This window comes from Engystomops pustulosus, chromosome 3 (assembly GCF_040894005.1).
Source record: "Engystomops pustulosus chromosome 3, aEngPut4.maternal, whole genome shotgun sequence".
Lineage (NCBI taxonomy): Eukaryota > Metazoa > Chordata > Amphibia > Anura > Leptodactylidae > Engystomops > Engystomops pustulosus.
The window spans coordinates 105,119,848-105,136,989 of record NC_092413.1 but is presented as its reverse complement, the minus strand read 5'-3'; the positions used below and the strand labels follow the sequence as shown (position 1 = coordinate 105,136,989).

Genomic DNA, 17,142 nt, shown 5'->3' with positions numbered 1-17,142 from the left:
CCTAGAGACCTTCGCTGACAATAGTTTTTTTGGTTTTCCCCATTCCGAAAAGTGTTTCTGTCCGGAAAAGAAAATCTTGTGTTGAGTCTTTTTTTGTACAAACAAATTATAAGCTGTCTGAGCTCCGAGAAGCTTCTCTCTATTCTTCCTCCCTCCTAAATTGTTTTTTGACCCAGGAAATATCATTGTAGTACATCCCACGTACATGTGCTTTCAGTGTGTCCCATACCATCAATGGGTTGATATTGCCTCTATTTTGCTCCCAGAATTCTGTGATTAATGCTGACATCTTCCCCACGCTGTCCAGGACCACCAGCCATTATGGGGTTCAAGCAAAAGGGTCTTGTTCCACCCAGGCTTACCCCTTCCGCCATATTCACAGTCAAATTGATCGGTGCATGGTCAGAAATTACTATTGGTTCATACTTCATTCTCAAAACATAAGTCAAAAATTTGTCATTTGCTAAGCATAGGTCAATCCTGGACAGTGTGGAGTGTGCTCTGCTGACACAAGAATAAGCTTTCTTATTTAATTCGCCTCACATCCTTGAAGTTCCATTCCTCACAGAAGTCCTTTAGCCCCATCTTCCTTCCTGGCCTCTGGGTCCCTTCCATATTCAGCCTGTCCAAAGGGTTTTCCATACATGCGTTAAAAATCTCCTAGGATCAAAATCGGGCAATCCCCCTTATCTGCGCCAAATTGAATCAAAAACTTCAATACCTCATAAGAAAAAGGGAGAGGAATGTACACAAAAGAAAGAATACAGTGAATTTTATATAAATAACAAAAAATAAAAATAAACCTACCCTGTTTATCTATCTTAGTGGAGAGAAGTTTAATATCCACCGAAACCCCCCTAGAAAAATAGAGCCATATGCATGTAGTCTAACTGTGGCCCATCTTTTGTTTAGCCATCCCAACATCTCTTCCATTAAATGGGTTAGGCAAATAATCCATGGTAAATGTCTAATAATAATATCCTCGACCATGCATCTTTTTTCACGATCGTTTAATCCCCTCACATTCCATGTAAAGAATGGAGGAGAGAGTAAAAAGGTAAAAAGAAAGAAAGAAAAGAAAAAAAGAAAATTCTAGCTGGGAATCAGCTGATCTTCCAAATCAGTTAATTTTTCTTTTAGGAGTTAATTTTCTTTTCTAATCCCAGCCACCTCCTTCTTTTAACCTTTTGTTTCTACTTCTAATACCTTCACCTGGGCTGTCGAGCCCGAAATTTTTCTCGAATCTTAGTCATCTCTTCCTTAATCAAACCTGTCTCCAAGGCGAGGGTCCCGACTTGAGCCGCTAAATCCTCTACTGTAGCCCCTGTTTTTTGAACGGTGATTAAGATTTCTGAGAGTATGGGATTATCATTGTGCCCCACACCCTCGGGAGGGTCTACTCTCCCCCCTCCCTGGTTTTCGGTGCCCTCCGGACCGGGGTGCACGCGCGTTTGGGTCACCTTTGCTGTCTGTCTACTTTTAGTTGCCTCATTCTTAGACCCCGTCCAATATTTTGTTTCGTTAGGTGACCCCCCTCCTACAGTGTCATCTTCCCTGATTTTGTTCTGATTTATGCACCTGCAGTTCTTCAAGATATTACACAAGTGATAGTCCTTCTTTTCATTAATACACTGAGACACAAAGCTGACAAAGCTCGGGTCAACTACGCTTTTTCTTGAAGTGGGGGCAAGATGGCCCCTATCAAAATACCAGCCAAGCTATCATTTTTAACAGAGCGAATATTGTTTCACAGGTTTGCCTAACTTAAAAAAGGAAACACAAAAAAACAAAAAGAGAAACCAAAACAGTAATCAGGTCAGAGAAAGATCCCACAAAATGAACCTTTGCCCATAATCAAGTTAAAATTCCACTTTGACCCTGTTAAGTACACAAGATAGTATACAAAAAACATCTTATAGTGTAGAATTAATTACACAGCATTAATACCCAGTCCACTCAGAGTCCTCTGTGTTAGGCTCTCAGCAAAGGTTAGTCCTTAATGTTAATCCTCTTCAGTTAGTTTAGTTAGTCCGAATAGTTAATCACACCTAATCTCAAAACCAGGGTTTTATACCCACATTGTTAGTGATTTGTCTGGAGAGGGCTCTAAAAGCTGAAATTATCCCCTCATACCATCAGAAGGTAGAACGAGGACAGGTGGGTTAGTCAAAAAGTCTCAACAGATGTTTATCAACAGATGTTAATCCACTACTTCACTCCGCAAGGGGTTAGTCCGGTCACAGAAAAATAAGAAAGTGATCCAATAGGGGTTTGGTAACAAGAGATAACCAAGTTTAGATACCCAGTTTAGCCATGGTTAGTCTAAGTTGATCACCTTTGTCCTCACATTTATTAAATACCAAAGAGAAGAACATTTTCGATGAAAATTAATTTCTTGCTCCTGGGCTTATGAATCTCTCGTGTCTATGGCCTCTAGAGAGCCCAGTTATAACATATCATGGCAATACCTGTTTTGGCGCAGCTCACTCCTTTTCTTAAAAGTATCACACAGCGAATAACAGGGTTCCTCAAGCATAGTGCCCAACCGGTTCCAATATTCCTCAGGCCTGTCCGGATTTCTTCAGCTACAGTGGGGCGATGACATAGTAGGACGCTACACCTGTCCCCGCTTGCTATGGCTGTGGGACTTTCGCCTCTGGACAGAGTTCCTGGTTCAGGGGAGGAGCGACCACCGGTCCAACGTTTTCGCCCGTTCCTGCTCCCCCAGCCACGTTCCCCGGTCCGTCTCTCCTCAGCAATGCAATCCAGGCCAGCAAAAGCATGTTCGGGGCAGCCGCCAAACATTCCTCGGAAGCTCAGTAGAGAGGGGGGAGGAGCCGGAGCAACGTGCTACATCATCCCGCTCTCGCCCTTCCTGGGTGACCCATTTCTTTGCTTAACCGGTTCGCGACCGCCCGCCGTGTATTCACGGCGGCGGTCGCGTTCCGATGCACGGACAGGGCTCGCGGGCCGAGCCCTCTCCATAGCCGGTAAGTCTCTGCTGCATATTGCAGCAAAGGCTTACCGGTAACACCCGTGATTGGTGCCGCCACTGATCGCGGGTGTTTTCTTGCTGATAGCCGCCGGCAAAGCTGCCGATCTTTCCGAGGATCGCCGCTCCCCGTGACGTCATCGGGGAGTGGCGATCCGTCGCCATGGTAGCTTCGGGTCTCACGAAGACCCGAAGCTACTTCGGGTTAACCCATTCATTACAATGTGCTATCAGCACATTGTAATGTATGAGGAGTAAAATCCCCATATACTGCCATACTGTAGTATGGCAGTATATGGTAGGATCGATCAGACAACCTAGGGTTAAAGTACCCGAGGGAGTCTGAAAAATAGTAAAAATAAAAATAAAAAAAAAAAAGTTAAAAAAAAAATATATAATAAAAAAACCTAAAAATTCAAATCACCCCTCTTTCCCTAGAACTGATATAAATATAAATAAACAGTAAAAATCATAAACACATTAGGTATCACCACGTCCGAAAATGCCTGATCTATCAAAATATAATAACGTTTTTTCACTGCGTTTAACCCCGTAACGGAAAATCGCGTCCAAAGTCAAAACTGGCACTTTTTTGCCATTTAAAAAAAAATTAAAAATTTGATAAAAAGTGATCAAAAGGTCGTACAGTCCTAAAAATAATATCATTGAAAACATCATCAAAAGTTGCAAAAGATGACACCACCCTCAACTCCATACAACGAAGTATGGAAAAGTTCTAATCACAAGAAAACGGCAAAATAAAAAAAAAATTTTTGTTCATGAGGTTTTAATTTTTGTAAATGTATGAAAACATTATAAAACCTATACAAATTTGGTATCCCTGTAATCGTACCGACCCAAAGAATAAATTAGATGCGTCATTTGTGGCGTGAAGTGAAAGCCGTAATATCCAATCCCACAAGAATACGACACAAATGCGTTTTTTCACCATTTTCACTGCATTTGGAATTTTTTTCCCGCTTCCCAGTGCATGGCATGAAATATTCAATGCAATCACTATGAAGTGCAATTTGTTAAGCAAAAAATGAGCCATCACACAGCTTTTTACGTGTAAAAATAAAAAATTATAGATTTTTGAAGGTGGGGAGTGAAAAATGGAAATGAAAAAACGGGAAATGGCCCGGTCCTTAACCGGTTAATTGCAATGTCAAAATCTTGCCCAGCAGGCTGAGATGGGCGATAGTTGACATCATACACCAGGATCAAATTGGATTTATTCCAGCAAGGGGAACAGACTTCAACCTGCATAGGTTGTTCTCGAATATTCAGCTAGGAGAAGGAGGGTCCCTCTCCATCCTGTCATTAGATGCCGTAAAGACTTTTGACAGAGTGGAGTGGCGGTTCTTATGGAAGGTTATGGGTAGGTCTAGTTTTGGTGATGATTACAGGAAGTCCCCGGGTTACATACAAGATAGGGTCCGGAGGTTTGTTCTTAAGTTGAATTTGTATGTAAGTCGAAACTGTATATTTTATAATTGTAGATCGTGACAAAAAAAATTTGGCTCTAGTGACAATTGGAGTTTAAACATTTTTTGCTGTAATGTGACCAAGAATTATCAATAAAGCTTCATTGCAGACACCTTACAGCTGATTATTGCCATCTTGGACTATAGTAAAGCATACAGAGAGCTTCACCAGAGGTCAGAGGAGTCTGTCTGTAACTACGTGTTGTCTGTAAGTCGGGTGTCCTTAAGTAGGGGACTGCCTGTATATCGCCTGGGTACATACTCATTATAGATCACCTCGGGCAAGAGTATGTATTAATGGGGGCATGTCTAACTCTTTCCCTTTATCACGAGGTACGGGACAGGGGTGTCCAGTCTCCCCCTTCCCTTCCTCTCTGTTCTCTTTATAGAACCATTGGCCATAATGACAACAGAAGCAGAATGGATAAGGGGCTGCAGGAGTGGGTGGGAATGGGACAAGATATCCCTGTATACAGACGATATTTTGATGACCATACAGAAATCAGATGAAACATCAGGAAAAATTATTGGCTTAGTTACGAGGTTCGGTTGCTTTTCTGGCCTAAAGATAAATTGGGAGACGTCAGTACTACTCCCACTGGATAGGGAAGTTGGTAATCCTCGGACGCAACTGGATGTTCTACATAGGGATGGTTCTTTTAAGTACTTGGGGGTGGTAGTAACAGCGGATTTGGGTAGATACTCGAAATTAAATATTATTCCATTATTGAATAAAATACATCATAATATCTCCATTTGGTTGAAAATGCCCTTTTCAAGAGCAGATAGGGTTGGGTTAATTAACATGATCCTTTTACCACAACTCCTGTATCCATTAGCAGTGTGCCCAGTCTGGATACCCCAAAAAATCTTTAAATTAATTAATTCAATGCTGACGGAACTAATTTGGGGGAGAAAAATGGCGAGGAGGAAACTTACCTCTTTATGCAGAACATTGGAGCAAGGGGGCTTGGGCATTCCATTGATGTTTGGGTACTTTATAGCAGCCCAATTGAAATTTTTAGTTAGCAGACAAAATTGCATAGCATTCCATAGGTTAATAAGGCTAAGTATAGGAGATAGAGACACGATATTCACTTTATTGGAGAGTGGAGAACTTACACAGGGGTTATATAAAGGGCTAGCCATAGTGGGAATGCTTTGAAAAAGATTCTAGACCTGAAGGGGATTTTGATATTTTCACCTATGTGGGAAAATTATAATTTTGATAAGTTCAGATGTCTCACTGAAAGAGAATGTGGATGAAATGTGACTACTGTTTGGGGTGGGAGATAGAAGTTTTGTTTTTAAGTTTATTTAACTTTATATTGCGTAGATTAGATCGGGTGATAAGAATAGGTTTAGGGTGCAGACAAGTTCATGTATAGAATTTTTGATAAATACCACTGTCACTAAGAAATTAACTTCACATATATATAAATTTATAATTCAGGCATGGGGTAAAAAAGAAGGGATATCATCGTGTAAGAAATGGGAAAAGCACATCAGAAAAGTACCAATGGAATTCTGGAATAAATACTATCAAGGAATTTTATCTGCATCCTTGTCTTGGAATCATAGAATGGTTCAGTTTTGTACATCAGCTTTATTATACCCCCAAATTATTAGACAATATTAAGGTGAGAGAAAATTCCACTTGTTGGCGATGTGCTGTAGAGGACATAGTCCCGCCCGGCACTAGGGGGTTTTTGCAGAGATATTTTTCAATTTATAAAGGATGAGTTATTTATATCCCTGCCGGGCTTGATTCAAGTGGCTATTTTGGGTGTGTATCATTTACAGAGGCACGAGCTAGACACAAAACAGGCACTCTGTAAAATATTACTGCTGGCTAGATTGAGCATAGCAAGAAAATGGGGCAGGGCAAAAATTACATCCTATCTGGATGTAGATGGATAGAAATGATTAAAAGGGTAAAAGCGGGGGAAAGGATTAGCTACTCCAGAAGGGGGCGTCTTCACATCTGGCAAAAAATATGGCAGGTAGGGGGGAAAAAAATTCAAAGATCTCTGAGGTAAAAGGTAAAGGGAAAAGGTAGAGAGGAGATTTAAAATAGAAAGAAATAAGAAATGTAGTTATAAATCCCCCCCCCCTGTTTTTTTTTTTTTAGTTTTTTTTTTTAGTTTTTCTTGTTTTCCAGATAGGGCAGGGGTGGTTGGGGAATGGGGTTTGAGAAGACAGTATGGTTGGGAACGCGGGGATTTCTAAGGTTATTGAAGTTGAAGTAGAAAGTAATATGATGTCCTGCTTCTGTTAAAGGAAAAGAGTAAAATATGTTATATTTCAAAGTAAATTCATATAATCATTCATGTAATAGTAATGAGTGTGTGAATTGTTTATTGTTTACTGTTGTATGTTATATTTTATTTTTCTTAATTAAAAAAAAATGTTTCACCCAGAAAAAAAAAAACAAAAACAAAAAAAACAAACGCTGAATAGTGTAACAAAGTTCTGTCCGTTTTTTTCACAGACCCAGTGACATCTATTGGACAACGGGTATGTGAAAATGGTTCTATTTCTTAATGGACTGGAAGCACATTAAATTAAAAACTATTGCATTTGTGCAGCCATATGTTGTCCATTGGAAAAAGATGAAGGGCAAAAAGCCCTATTTTTCACTGTAGCATGCACCTAGCCTGAGAAAGAACACACTTTGTAAAAAGTATTTAAGTAGTATCTATAAAAACATGCATATATAAAAAACACACATTTCTGATTGCTATTCTTTTTCCCAGAAATAACAAAACACAAATGAAATAAAAACAACATTCTGTGGACAGAAAATTTGCTGTGATTATTAGAATTGTCTATAGACAGCCCTTTGTCTAGCACGTAAGATAGAACCCACATCCTGTGACATACATCATCAAAATCTAATTATCACTTAACGCCAGACATTTCATTTATCTTTTTAATTCACACCATGGTAATTATTTCTCGTCTAGTTTACATGATTTCAGATGAATATGGACTGATAGCGCCTCGCTCACCATGTGCCAGTTCTCTTTATACGTGATATTTGCACACTTAACCTTAATGTAAAAACTGACTTACGATGAGGTTGAAATGTTTTTACATACAATACATAGTGTTTGTGTGGAATCATAGCAGAAGAATTAGATAAATGCAATGCAACACATGAATGAAAGTACAAGTCTTGTATTTGCTCAGCAGTTGATGTTTTCCCTCTCAGCATGGAGCTCTCTTCATGGTGCATTACAAAGAGAAAAAGACAGAAGTGTGCGTTGTCTTTTGTCATTCCGAGGTTTTCTAAGCTGAAGACTAAAGAAGGTAAACAAGAGGAAGAGTTTCTAGTGAAACTGATGAATACCTGCAATCAACCATACATCAGTCTAGCAGCAAGACTGAAGCTGGTCATATACATGAGAATGTTGGGTCAGATGACAGCTAGTCCCTTGACTCCCCCAAACACATTCAAGCTCAACCAAGCAGTACATGTATGCTGAATGGGGAGAGGGGATAAATGGGGGATCTCTGGTAGTAGCTTATCTTTGCGAGAATAAAAGGATAGGCCAGCTAAAATCCAGTATCTACACTGGAGATCAAACATTAAAGGGAACCTACCACCACGAATGTACCTATAAAGGTAGATCGGGTGGTAGGTGGATCAATAGCCGTTTTAAGGGCTAATCCTCACGTACCTGCACTTTTTTGGAAACTTTTATTAGAGTTATAAGTAATTTTTCTTATGTGGCTAATGGGGCGTAGAGTAGCCGCATCTGAGGTTACACGGCGCGGCTACTCCACGCCCCGGTAGCCTCTTTTCTCCTCCTACTCACAATCCTCGGCGCGCAGCTCCTCGTAGCTGTGCGCCCTCGTCCGATGATCCTGCCGTCTGCGCATGCGCAAAACAGCAGGCCCGGCTTAGTTTGTGCTATAGTCCTATATGAATATATCCTAACATGAGTAAAATAGTAGTATTTTAAGCTTATTTCATACATTAAAATGGTCCCCAGTAAACAGTGGTTTATTGGGGACCATTTTTATGTGTTTTGTGTAATTCATGAAAGAATTTTTTAGAATTAAGAATTAAAAAATGATTTCATACATTGTATATATTCTAAAGCAAATTTAAATAAAATCATTATAAAAGAACATTGATCAAAATTTATAAACACTTTCTAATACCTTCAAGTTATGGGTGTTATTGGCACCTGCTGCTCATTTATTTAATTATCTGACAACCCCTATTTAACTGGCAGGCTAACTTTCCAGTTTTCACTGACTTTGCAAAAATGGTGTGACTACCCAAATTGACTGAAACCCTCTGGCAGCAGGTTGTCCAGATGAAGGCCAAAGGGATGACGCTATCAACCATAGCAAAGAGTTGGTCATTCCAAGTTTGTGATTTGTATTAAATTGCATCTTTACAACATCACAAAAACGCAGAAAATCTCCATGAGTAATCGTTTAAACACTGCAGCTGTACTGGTTCACTAGTTCAGCACTGAACAGGGTATGGATCTGTCTCATCATACAGTGTTTCAGTGTTTAAGAAAATTTGGATTGATGGCTCACTCTACAGTGACCAAACCTCTCATTAGCAAATAGATTCAAAAGGCTAGACTCACCTTTCTAAGAAGCATATTGTATGGACAGAGGAGAAGTGGCCCACAGTTCATTTTAGTGATGAAAGCTAATTTTATTTATTTGGATCTTGTGGGAAGCATTATCAGATGCCAATAAAGATGTCAGTAAACGGTGGTAGAGTGGTTTGGGGAAAGTTTTCTGCAGCAGGAGTTGGACCTCTCATACAGCATCATGGCAGAGTAAATGCAAGTGTGTAGCAGAACTTTCTTCAACAACATGTGATTCTTCCCTTGCGTTCTTCCTTAGATCAGCCAGCAATTTTCAGGCAGGGCAAAGCCTTTTCCCGTTGCACAGCAAAATGGGTAAATCAGTTCCTTCAAACAGAAAATTTTGAAATAATGGCCATCCCACGGCCCTTGGTGACAAAGTTATGGCCAAGAAAACCACAGCAGTCACAAAAATGTGTAAGAGACTGGAAGAAGAGTGGACCAAAATCCCTCCAGAACAGTGTGAGAGACTAGTGATGTCCTGTGGCTGCAGATGTGCTGAAGTCCTTCAAAGCAAAGACCTGTACACTTCCTACTGATTGGCGACTGTTGTAACTTTCTGAGAATGTTGTTATAATCTTTCTCTTTGCTACAGTCATTGCTGTTCTCTAATCTTGATAAGCACATTTGCAAAATTAAGGTTTTATGTTGATATACTTTGATAATTTTGTAAAACACTGTTCTACTGGCATGGTGTACCCCTTACAAAAATACATCAAATGTTGATCAATGGAGATTGCATTATTTCCGAAAAAATCAAGTAATCATGCATTGTTCTCTAGTTTTGATCTTCAGTGTATAGTCAAAGCTGACTCAGTAGAACACTATACACATTGGAAACTAATAGAATGGCTAACAGAAATATAATGCTTATGGACAACTTAAAGATATCTATAAGACAGATATTAACCAAAATTTATCTTTCCCACAAATAAGATACAATTTGAAGAGTGTACAGAATATTATTATTATTATTATTATTATTATTATTATTAGTGCTTTTTAATAGGGTAAAAAGAGGGGAGCAGCACCAATTTTGATTCATTTGACCATCTGCTGTCCCCTTTTACTGCATGTCAGGAAAAAGAAGGATCATTATGGATTTCAGGAGATAACATGTATCTTCCATGTAAAAACATACTCAGCTGAGCATGCATGTGGTTTGTGTAGTTGGAATGATTAGCTATCCATTAACAGTCATTGAGGAGGTTTGAACATGTCTCTGCTTTGTTGTTTGGGATTTTTAACCTCTAGACAGGTTTTTATGGTCTGGTTGTTTAGTATCCCAAATCAAACTGTATCACCTGGGACTAATATCTAGGTATATTAGGCATAGTATAAGTGTTACGGTCAAAGACTGGGAGATAAAAGGTGATTTGGGCCACTAAAGGAAAAATTGGTCCATAAGGAACTTACAGGTCCATAATGAACTGTGGGTGGTTTGGTGTACCAAATCATTCTAATAGATCCATTTTAAAGTTTAGCATTGAGAGCTGCCTACCTCCTATTCTTGCCAAAATGCACGCACACAAATTTAAATGTGCATGTTCCTGAGTTGGACAGCTGTTAGGATGACAGTTATCTTAACTCTATGGGCAGCTTAAGTGATAACGTCTTAACATACCACAGGAATGTGTGTGATGGCTGCTTAGGGACAAATGTGAGCATGTTTCGCATGACAGTGTCACAGTAGATGACACCTTTGCTTAGCCTGTGTCTGTGGAATGTGATATGTGTTGTTTTGGCAGAACAGTTGACCCATACCTCTTGACATGTTTGAATTGTTTTGGAGTGGGTGGTATACAGTGTGGATAGATTTGTTTAACTTTTTTAAGCTCTGGCTTCATGAGCAAACATTCATTATATGAATTAACAGATATAGAATATACTGATGATAGTGGTGGACATATCCTACACATCATATGTGTTATGTATCTTGTATCAATGGGGCAAGATACCCATCTGTGTTTCTTCGGCTGGGGCAATTACATCACAACTTTAGACATGCTAGTTGACCTTTTCGGATGGATTTTGAATGTGGCAAATCCAAAAGCTCCAGTTACAACTTCTGTTGTAAACAGAACTGATACAATAAGTCACCTAGCAGGTCAGTTCAGTTGTAGATGGGAAATACTCAGTACATATTAAAAAAGGGTAGGACACAGAATTTACAATTGAAAACCCTTAACTGCATTGTAATGTAAATGAACCTTTTTAAGGCCATTGAAGGTACACTGACTGATGGTACTGGAACAATTGGGGTGCCAGTGTAGTGCTAATTTGTCTGGAGGTTCACAAAACAATTGGCCTTAATAATAATAAGTTGATGCTGAAAATTATCAGTATGGCTTGTACAGGTGTCCTATGTGCCCCTTTTTAATGGAATATCAGGTCACATGTAAGTGGGCAAAATCTACTAATAAGATATCCTTAGGAGAGACACACAGGGCCCAATTCTTGTGATGTGTTGGGGCCACAAAAGACAAAGCATAACTTGTAATTCCTGGAATACACCTTTGAATAATGTGCCAGTGAAAAAACTAGGGCAACTCCAGCATTCCAAACTATGAAAAAATATATTATATGTCCATGTTAAAACATATACCTAACGTCACATAGGTCTGGCGGGTTTCTGATTATTACAGTCCTTAGTCATAGAAGTCACACAGCTATCCGTACATCGACATTACGAAATAAACGCACTGGCTTCAAGGGAGGTGAGCTGAACCTTATAAATGTATTTTTTATGGCCCTTTGAATATTCATAATCTTAGTATTTTAGTGTGGGTATTAGAATACTGTTCAGAATAGTTTCATATTTATCTATTAATAATAGTGTTACTTCACTATTGACAATATTAGTGTAGTAGTCAGACTATTACATTAGAACTATTATTTTATCATACAGAATATTAGATTGGTATTTATATGTGTCGCCATAAGTAGAATTAGCTTGACATAAGTAATACGATTTTACAACCTGCAGTATTATATAAGTATTCATTTTTGTATTAGATTGTGGTTTATACTAGTACTCTACAAGCTGTCGTTTTCCATTAGTATTTAGCTAATTATTATAGTATTAGATTGGGGTGTATACTGTTTGGTATTCCTCTTACCTTACAGGCTATTGTAGCGCTGCCTGCATGTGCAGGACCTCAGGGACGTGGTTTGACCAGCAGGGGGCAGAGCTAGGTGACAATACAGCTCATTCCCCCTCACCGGGAGGAGCACGGAACTTGTGGCAGTCAGTCAGTCAGTGTGAGAGTCCATAGAGCGGGCGCACGGTGCTGCTGGCGGGTGTGTGCTCTTGTCATATCTATGTGGAGCTCCCTTGAATGGAGATACGAGGGTTCGCTGTGTGGAGACTATATCCAAAGCCTCAGCCTGCTGCACACTTGTGACTAGGTGGAGTGTCCTGGGAGCAATGGCCGGACTGCTGCCCCTGCTGGGGCTATGGCTGGCTGCCCCTGCCCTGCTGCTGGCTGAGACCCTGGGTAAGTAGTGTCTGCTATTACTGTGCAGTCCATTTGATATTACCGATATTTCCAGGGTTTTCAAAATTTCTTTGAATATATGTAGTATATGTATAATTTAAATATATATTTGTGTGTATTATTAACACAAACAATAACATGGTCTCAGTAGTAGGTATTTTTTTTTCCATTCAGAGTTTTAGGAAAGTTGGATAGCAGGTATAAGATTCCCATTACAGTACCTCTGGAATACTAAATGTATGTGAGAAACTATGCAACATATGACTCAGTATTTTTACCATTCAGAGCTTCAGGAAAGCTGGGTGATATAAGCAGAAGTACTATGTGTTGTTTCTGGAGATCACTGGCCTGCTTCCTGCTTTCAAGTCTTTCAGTTTGTTGTGCCTGATATACATATAGTTATATGTGATATAATAATTGATCAGACTGAATTGGCAGGTGGTTGTGGTAATGCCACTGGGATTGGTGTGGATGCCAATGATCGGGGAGAGATGGCCATGTGTTTGGTTGCCAGGATCTAAACATGAGGCTGTGTTCCCACTTGTCTTAGTTCTGTCAGGTATCTATTGCGTTCTGTTGACTAGAATATCATAAGTATAAGACCCAGTAATAATGGAAGCCAGGCCTTGAGTGCGTGCAAGGTTCAGATCCATAAAAACAACAAACTTGTAAATTCTCAGCAGTTTACATTTCATGTGTGGATCTGCTTGTGTATTTCACCTTTTGCACTTCACTCGGGGAATTCTATGTGCAGATTCCACAAGTAGTTGGGTGTGCTTGTACTGCATGCTTTAGTAACATTTTACTGCTCTCTGGAAGGAATACTGGGTCTTTCTTCAAAAATCCCCAGGTCCTCCCATCTATTAACCATAGTGAGGTTATGTCCTGTTGTTCTTGGGTGTACCATGTAACGGTACGTTTATACGCCAACCAGCAATAACATCAAGAGCCACTGACCGCTGAGGAGAATATCACAGGAGTTGGGATCTTTTGGCAGCTAGAGAAAGATCCATTCAGTATTTAAAGTTTTCCAACAATTACAGGAGGGGTTTGGGCTTTCCACAATCTATGTTTTATCAATACCTATAAATTAGGGATGTGATCCAAGCACAGCCTGTAACATTTTCTACTTTGGGAGTGATGTTAGGGTTGGTGCAGGCTGAGAATATAAGGGGCCTTATTTTATTATTGTACCGTGCACTGTTAGATAAGATACTGGGAGATGAAATGACTGGGGTGCGCAGTAAATGGGAAGCAGCTATTGGTGATTTAACGGATGATGAGTGGAGGCAGGTCCTGGGGTCTCTGTCCTTATTGTCGTTGAACTTAGCACAACAAAGGACACGGCTATTCCTTGTCTATAAAGTGTATCAGACACCTGTGTTGCTGTGGGAAATGGCAATTAGGAGGGATGCCTGTTGTCCGCACCGTTCGAAAGATATGGCAGATAACATTCACTTATTTTGGACGTGCCCAGTTCTGGGTTCCTTGTGGGCAAAAGTAATACACTTAGTAAATACAGTCTTTGGAACTAGGGTTTTGGCTAATCCCAGACTCTGTATTTTGGGTGTGTGGGGGAATTAGATATGGCTCCAGCAGAACAGATGGTGGTGTCAAAGGTTCTTTACCAGCTACGGATGTCTGTTGCAGGACACTGGCTTTGTGACGAGCCGCCAGGTATGAAAGTAGTGAAGAAAATGATAAATGTACTATATGCATGGAATTGAAAGTGAATCACAGACGGGGCTCTTTGAAGAAGTTTGAGAAACAGTGGGGCAAATGAATCGGGAGTCTGGGGCTGGCTTCCCTGGAGTTACTGCGGAACTGGGTGTGACTACGGCCGAGAGGATTGCAGGTGGTGTAAGGTGCTGATGCTCGGTTGTTATAGTTATGTATGTGTGAGAAAGGGGCAATGATTCTACAAGGACCGAACTATAGGAGGACATCTTCTGCCAGACCACAGGGAGGGTGGATGGGGAGGTGCCAAGGGTGTTCAGTTGCCTTATAAATGATTGTATTAGACACTGATCCTCAATTGTGTAAAAAACTTGTATGTAAATATGCACATATATGGGGTACATTTTTTGGCCAAAAAATGACCCATTTTTTTAAGTTTGGTGTTGGCAGCAGAAAAAATGTGCAAGCCTAAGGCCACGTTCATCTGAAACACAACGCGTGATCGCTGCCTCAGGTTCTAAGCAACTTAGGTCTGATGAAAACGAACGTGTGCTAGCACACATTCCCATGTATTTATATGGGCTCATACACAGAGCTGTGATGCCAACAGCCATGGGCTTACAGTTTCCATGGGCATACAGCCGTATGCCCACCCGGCTGCGCAAACCACTGTGCGCTGGAGAAGAGGAAGAGGTGACCCCTCCTCTCTCCATAGAGAACAGCAGCGCACGGCCCGCATACACGGGGAAAGATAGAGCATGCGCAGGGCAGAACGGTGTCACACATTTGTGGTGCCGTACCGTGGCACAAGGTGGACCAATAGTTGGCAGGAAATCTGAAAAACATCAAAGGGACTGTGGCAGGCTTACATAAAAAATTTTTTTTAACAACTTTACATCCCCGGCTCCATCTCCCAATTCCAGTTTCCTTTGCCATTTTCTCCCCTTCACTCCAGGCCGGGCCTATTGTGTTGGTAGTCTTGGCACCTACTGAAGCCTCAGACTTGTTCTATGGCATCAGGGCCCACTGGCATCTCTTTGTTACCGCTGACGTTTCTGGGACAGCTTGGAGTGTCGCCCCTGAAGATAAAGCAGGGCAAGTACATTTTCATTTCTTTCCTTCCTCCTTGGGGTTTTCAGAAGTCCTATCCTCGCTATAAGGCATCACTATCAAGGTGGGTGTCTGACGTCAGCTAACCCTGACAGCCAAAAACAACACAAAAATAGCTTCCAATTAAAGGGCTTTTCTTGCGGTGAATATGCAGCGGACAGCACAGTATATATTCATGTATAGAATTCTTATAATGGATATATACGTAGTGGATGTGCTGGTTTCATGGATAGATTACACATTATGGTGTTATCATTAGACATGTTTATGTTTTATATATTTCCTTAGTCACTGTCTGAGACGGTCTGCTGACTCGTTTGTGACTTATTGTGTTATGAAACAAATAATGAGTGTGGGAAAATCATCCTAGAGCTGAATGTAATGTGAAAAGTCAGCTGAAAAGATCGATGAACTGGTTTCTAGTCTTTACACCGTAACACAGTGGAAATAATCTCATTCACACTTTACATGTTTTACCTGCTGATAAAATTGGATATCGTATATAATTCTTGCCTCACTTTCTTGAATGGAACGGTGGTTGTACTGACAATCTCTGATGTAAATGTCTTGGGGAGCAGTCTCAATAGCCCTCCATTGTCATGATAGGTCCCAAAGACCTTCTAAAATCAACTTTTAACATTATGCTAATGAGGCTGAAGGGCTACTCTAGCCCCTCTGTGATCTGGCTTTAAAGGCTGTTACTCTGTCTCACCCTCCCCTTGTTTCCTCTGCACTGAGAATACAATGGGAAGTGCTCATTGTACAAGTGCTAAAGAAGCAGGGGGAGGATGAGACAGTGTGACAGTCTGCAAAGCCAGCTATGGTAGCCCTTCAGCCTCACTAGCATAATGTTGAAAGTTGATTTTAGAAGAAAAAAGGCCACGGATAAATATAACAAATATAAGAAGATTATCACAGTCACAGTTCCTGGATCTCTGAGTAAGTGTGGTTCTGGTTCATCATGCTTGATTTTGATGGTAGATTTCCAGGTAGCAAAGTTATGTTCACAGATAGTTGTACATTTGTAGGCAGGATGATGTGGGATATTAAAGCTGCTCCTCCTGCCTGGACTTCTTATTTGTAGTTTGCAATTTGGCCAGTGTTCAAAGTTAAAGGCTCCTGTGGCTTCATTGTGTTTTACAACTAAAGGAAGTAGTGAGCGCTATTTATGGATTAAGAAAACAGAGAACTTCTTGGTTTCCTGGAGAGGGACCAGTATGTGTGAGTGTTTAGCTTCTCCCACTGAATATGCCATAAGAATGGATGTATATAGTACTACACAGTCCAACTTAATGCATCCCTACTTATCATCTTCTTCATCAACATGGTTTTTATTGGCTTTAGCCCAGATACCTACATAATACTCTAGATTACAGTAGCCCAGGAAGAGGATAAAACATGACTATGGCAGCCCAAGGGGACCCTTCCTTATAAAACATGTGGTGTGGTAACATGAAAACGGATATACAAGGGATCACCTACTTAAGAACACCCAACTTACAGACAACCCCTAGTTAAAGACGGACCTTTCTACCCACTGTGACCACCGGTGAAGCTATCTGAATGCTTTACTATAGTACCAGACTGCTGTGAAGTGTCTGTAATGAAGCCTTATTGACAATCCTTGGTCCCATTAAAGCGAAAAATGTTGAAACTCCAATTGTCACTGGGGCAAAAAAGGTATTTGTCTGGAACTACAATTATGAAATATACAGTTTTGACCCACATATAAATTCAACGTAAGAACAGACCTATGGAAC

At 40.4% G+C, this 17,142-nt stretch overlaps 1 protein-coding gene across 3 annotated transcripts in view; it reads left to right on the top strand.

Annotated features, from left to right (window-relative positions):
• Window positions 1–17,142, top strand: part of DCBLD1 (discoidin, CUB and LCCL domain containing 1) — an 81,257-nt gene that overhangs the window by 5,116 nt on the left and 58,999 nt on the right. Inside the window, exon 1 of one of the 3 annotated variants that reach the window (XM_072141711.1) lies at window positions 12,287–12,595. The exons of 1 other annotated variant lie outside the window; for it this stretch is intronic. In XM_072141711.1, coding sequence (XP_071997812.1) covers window positions 12,526–12,595 — 70 coding nt within the window. In that variant the 5' untranslated portion in view covers window positions 12,287–12,525. Of the gene's footprint in view, window positions 1–12,286; window positions 12,596–17,142 lie in introns of those variants that run through there. One more of the 3 variants, XM_072141710.1, reaches the window with a different exon arrangement.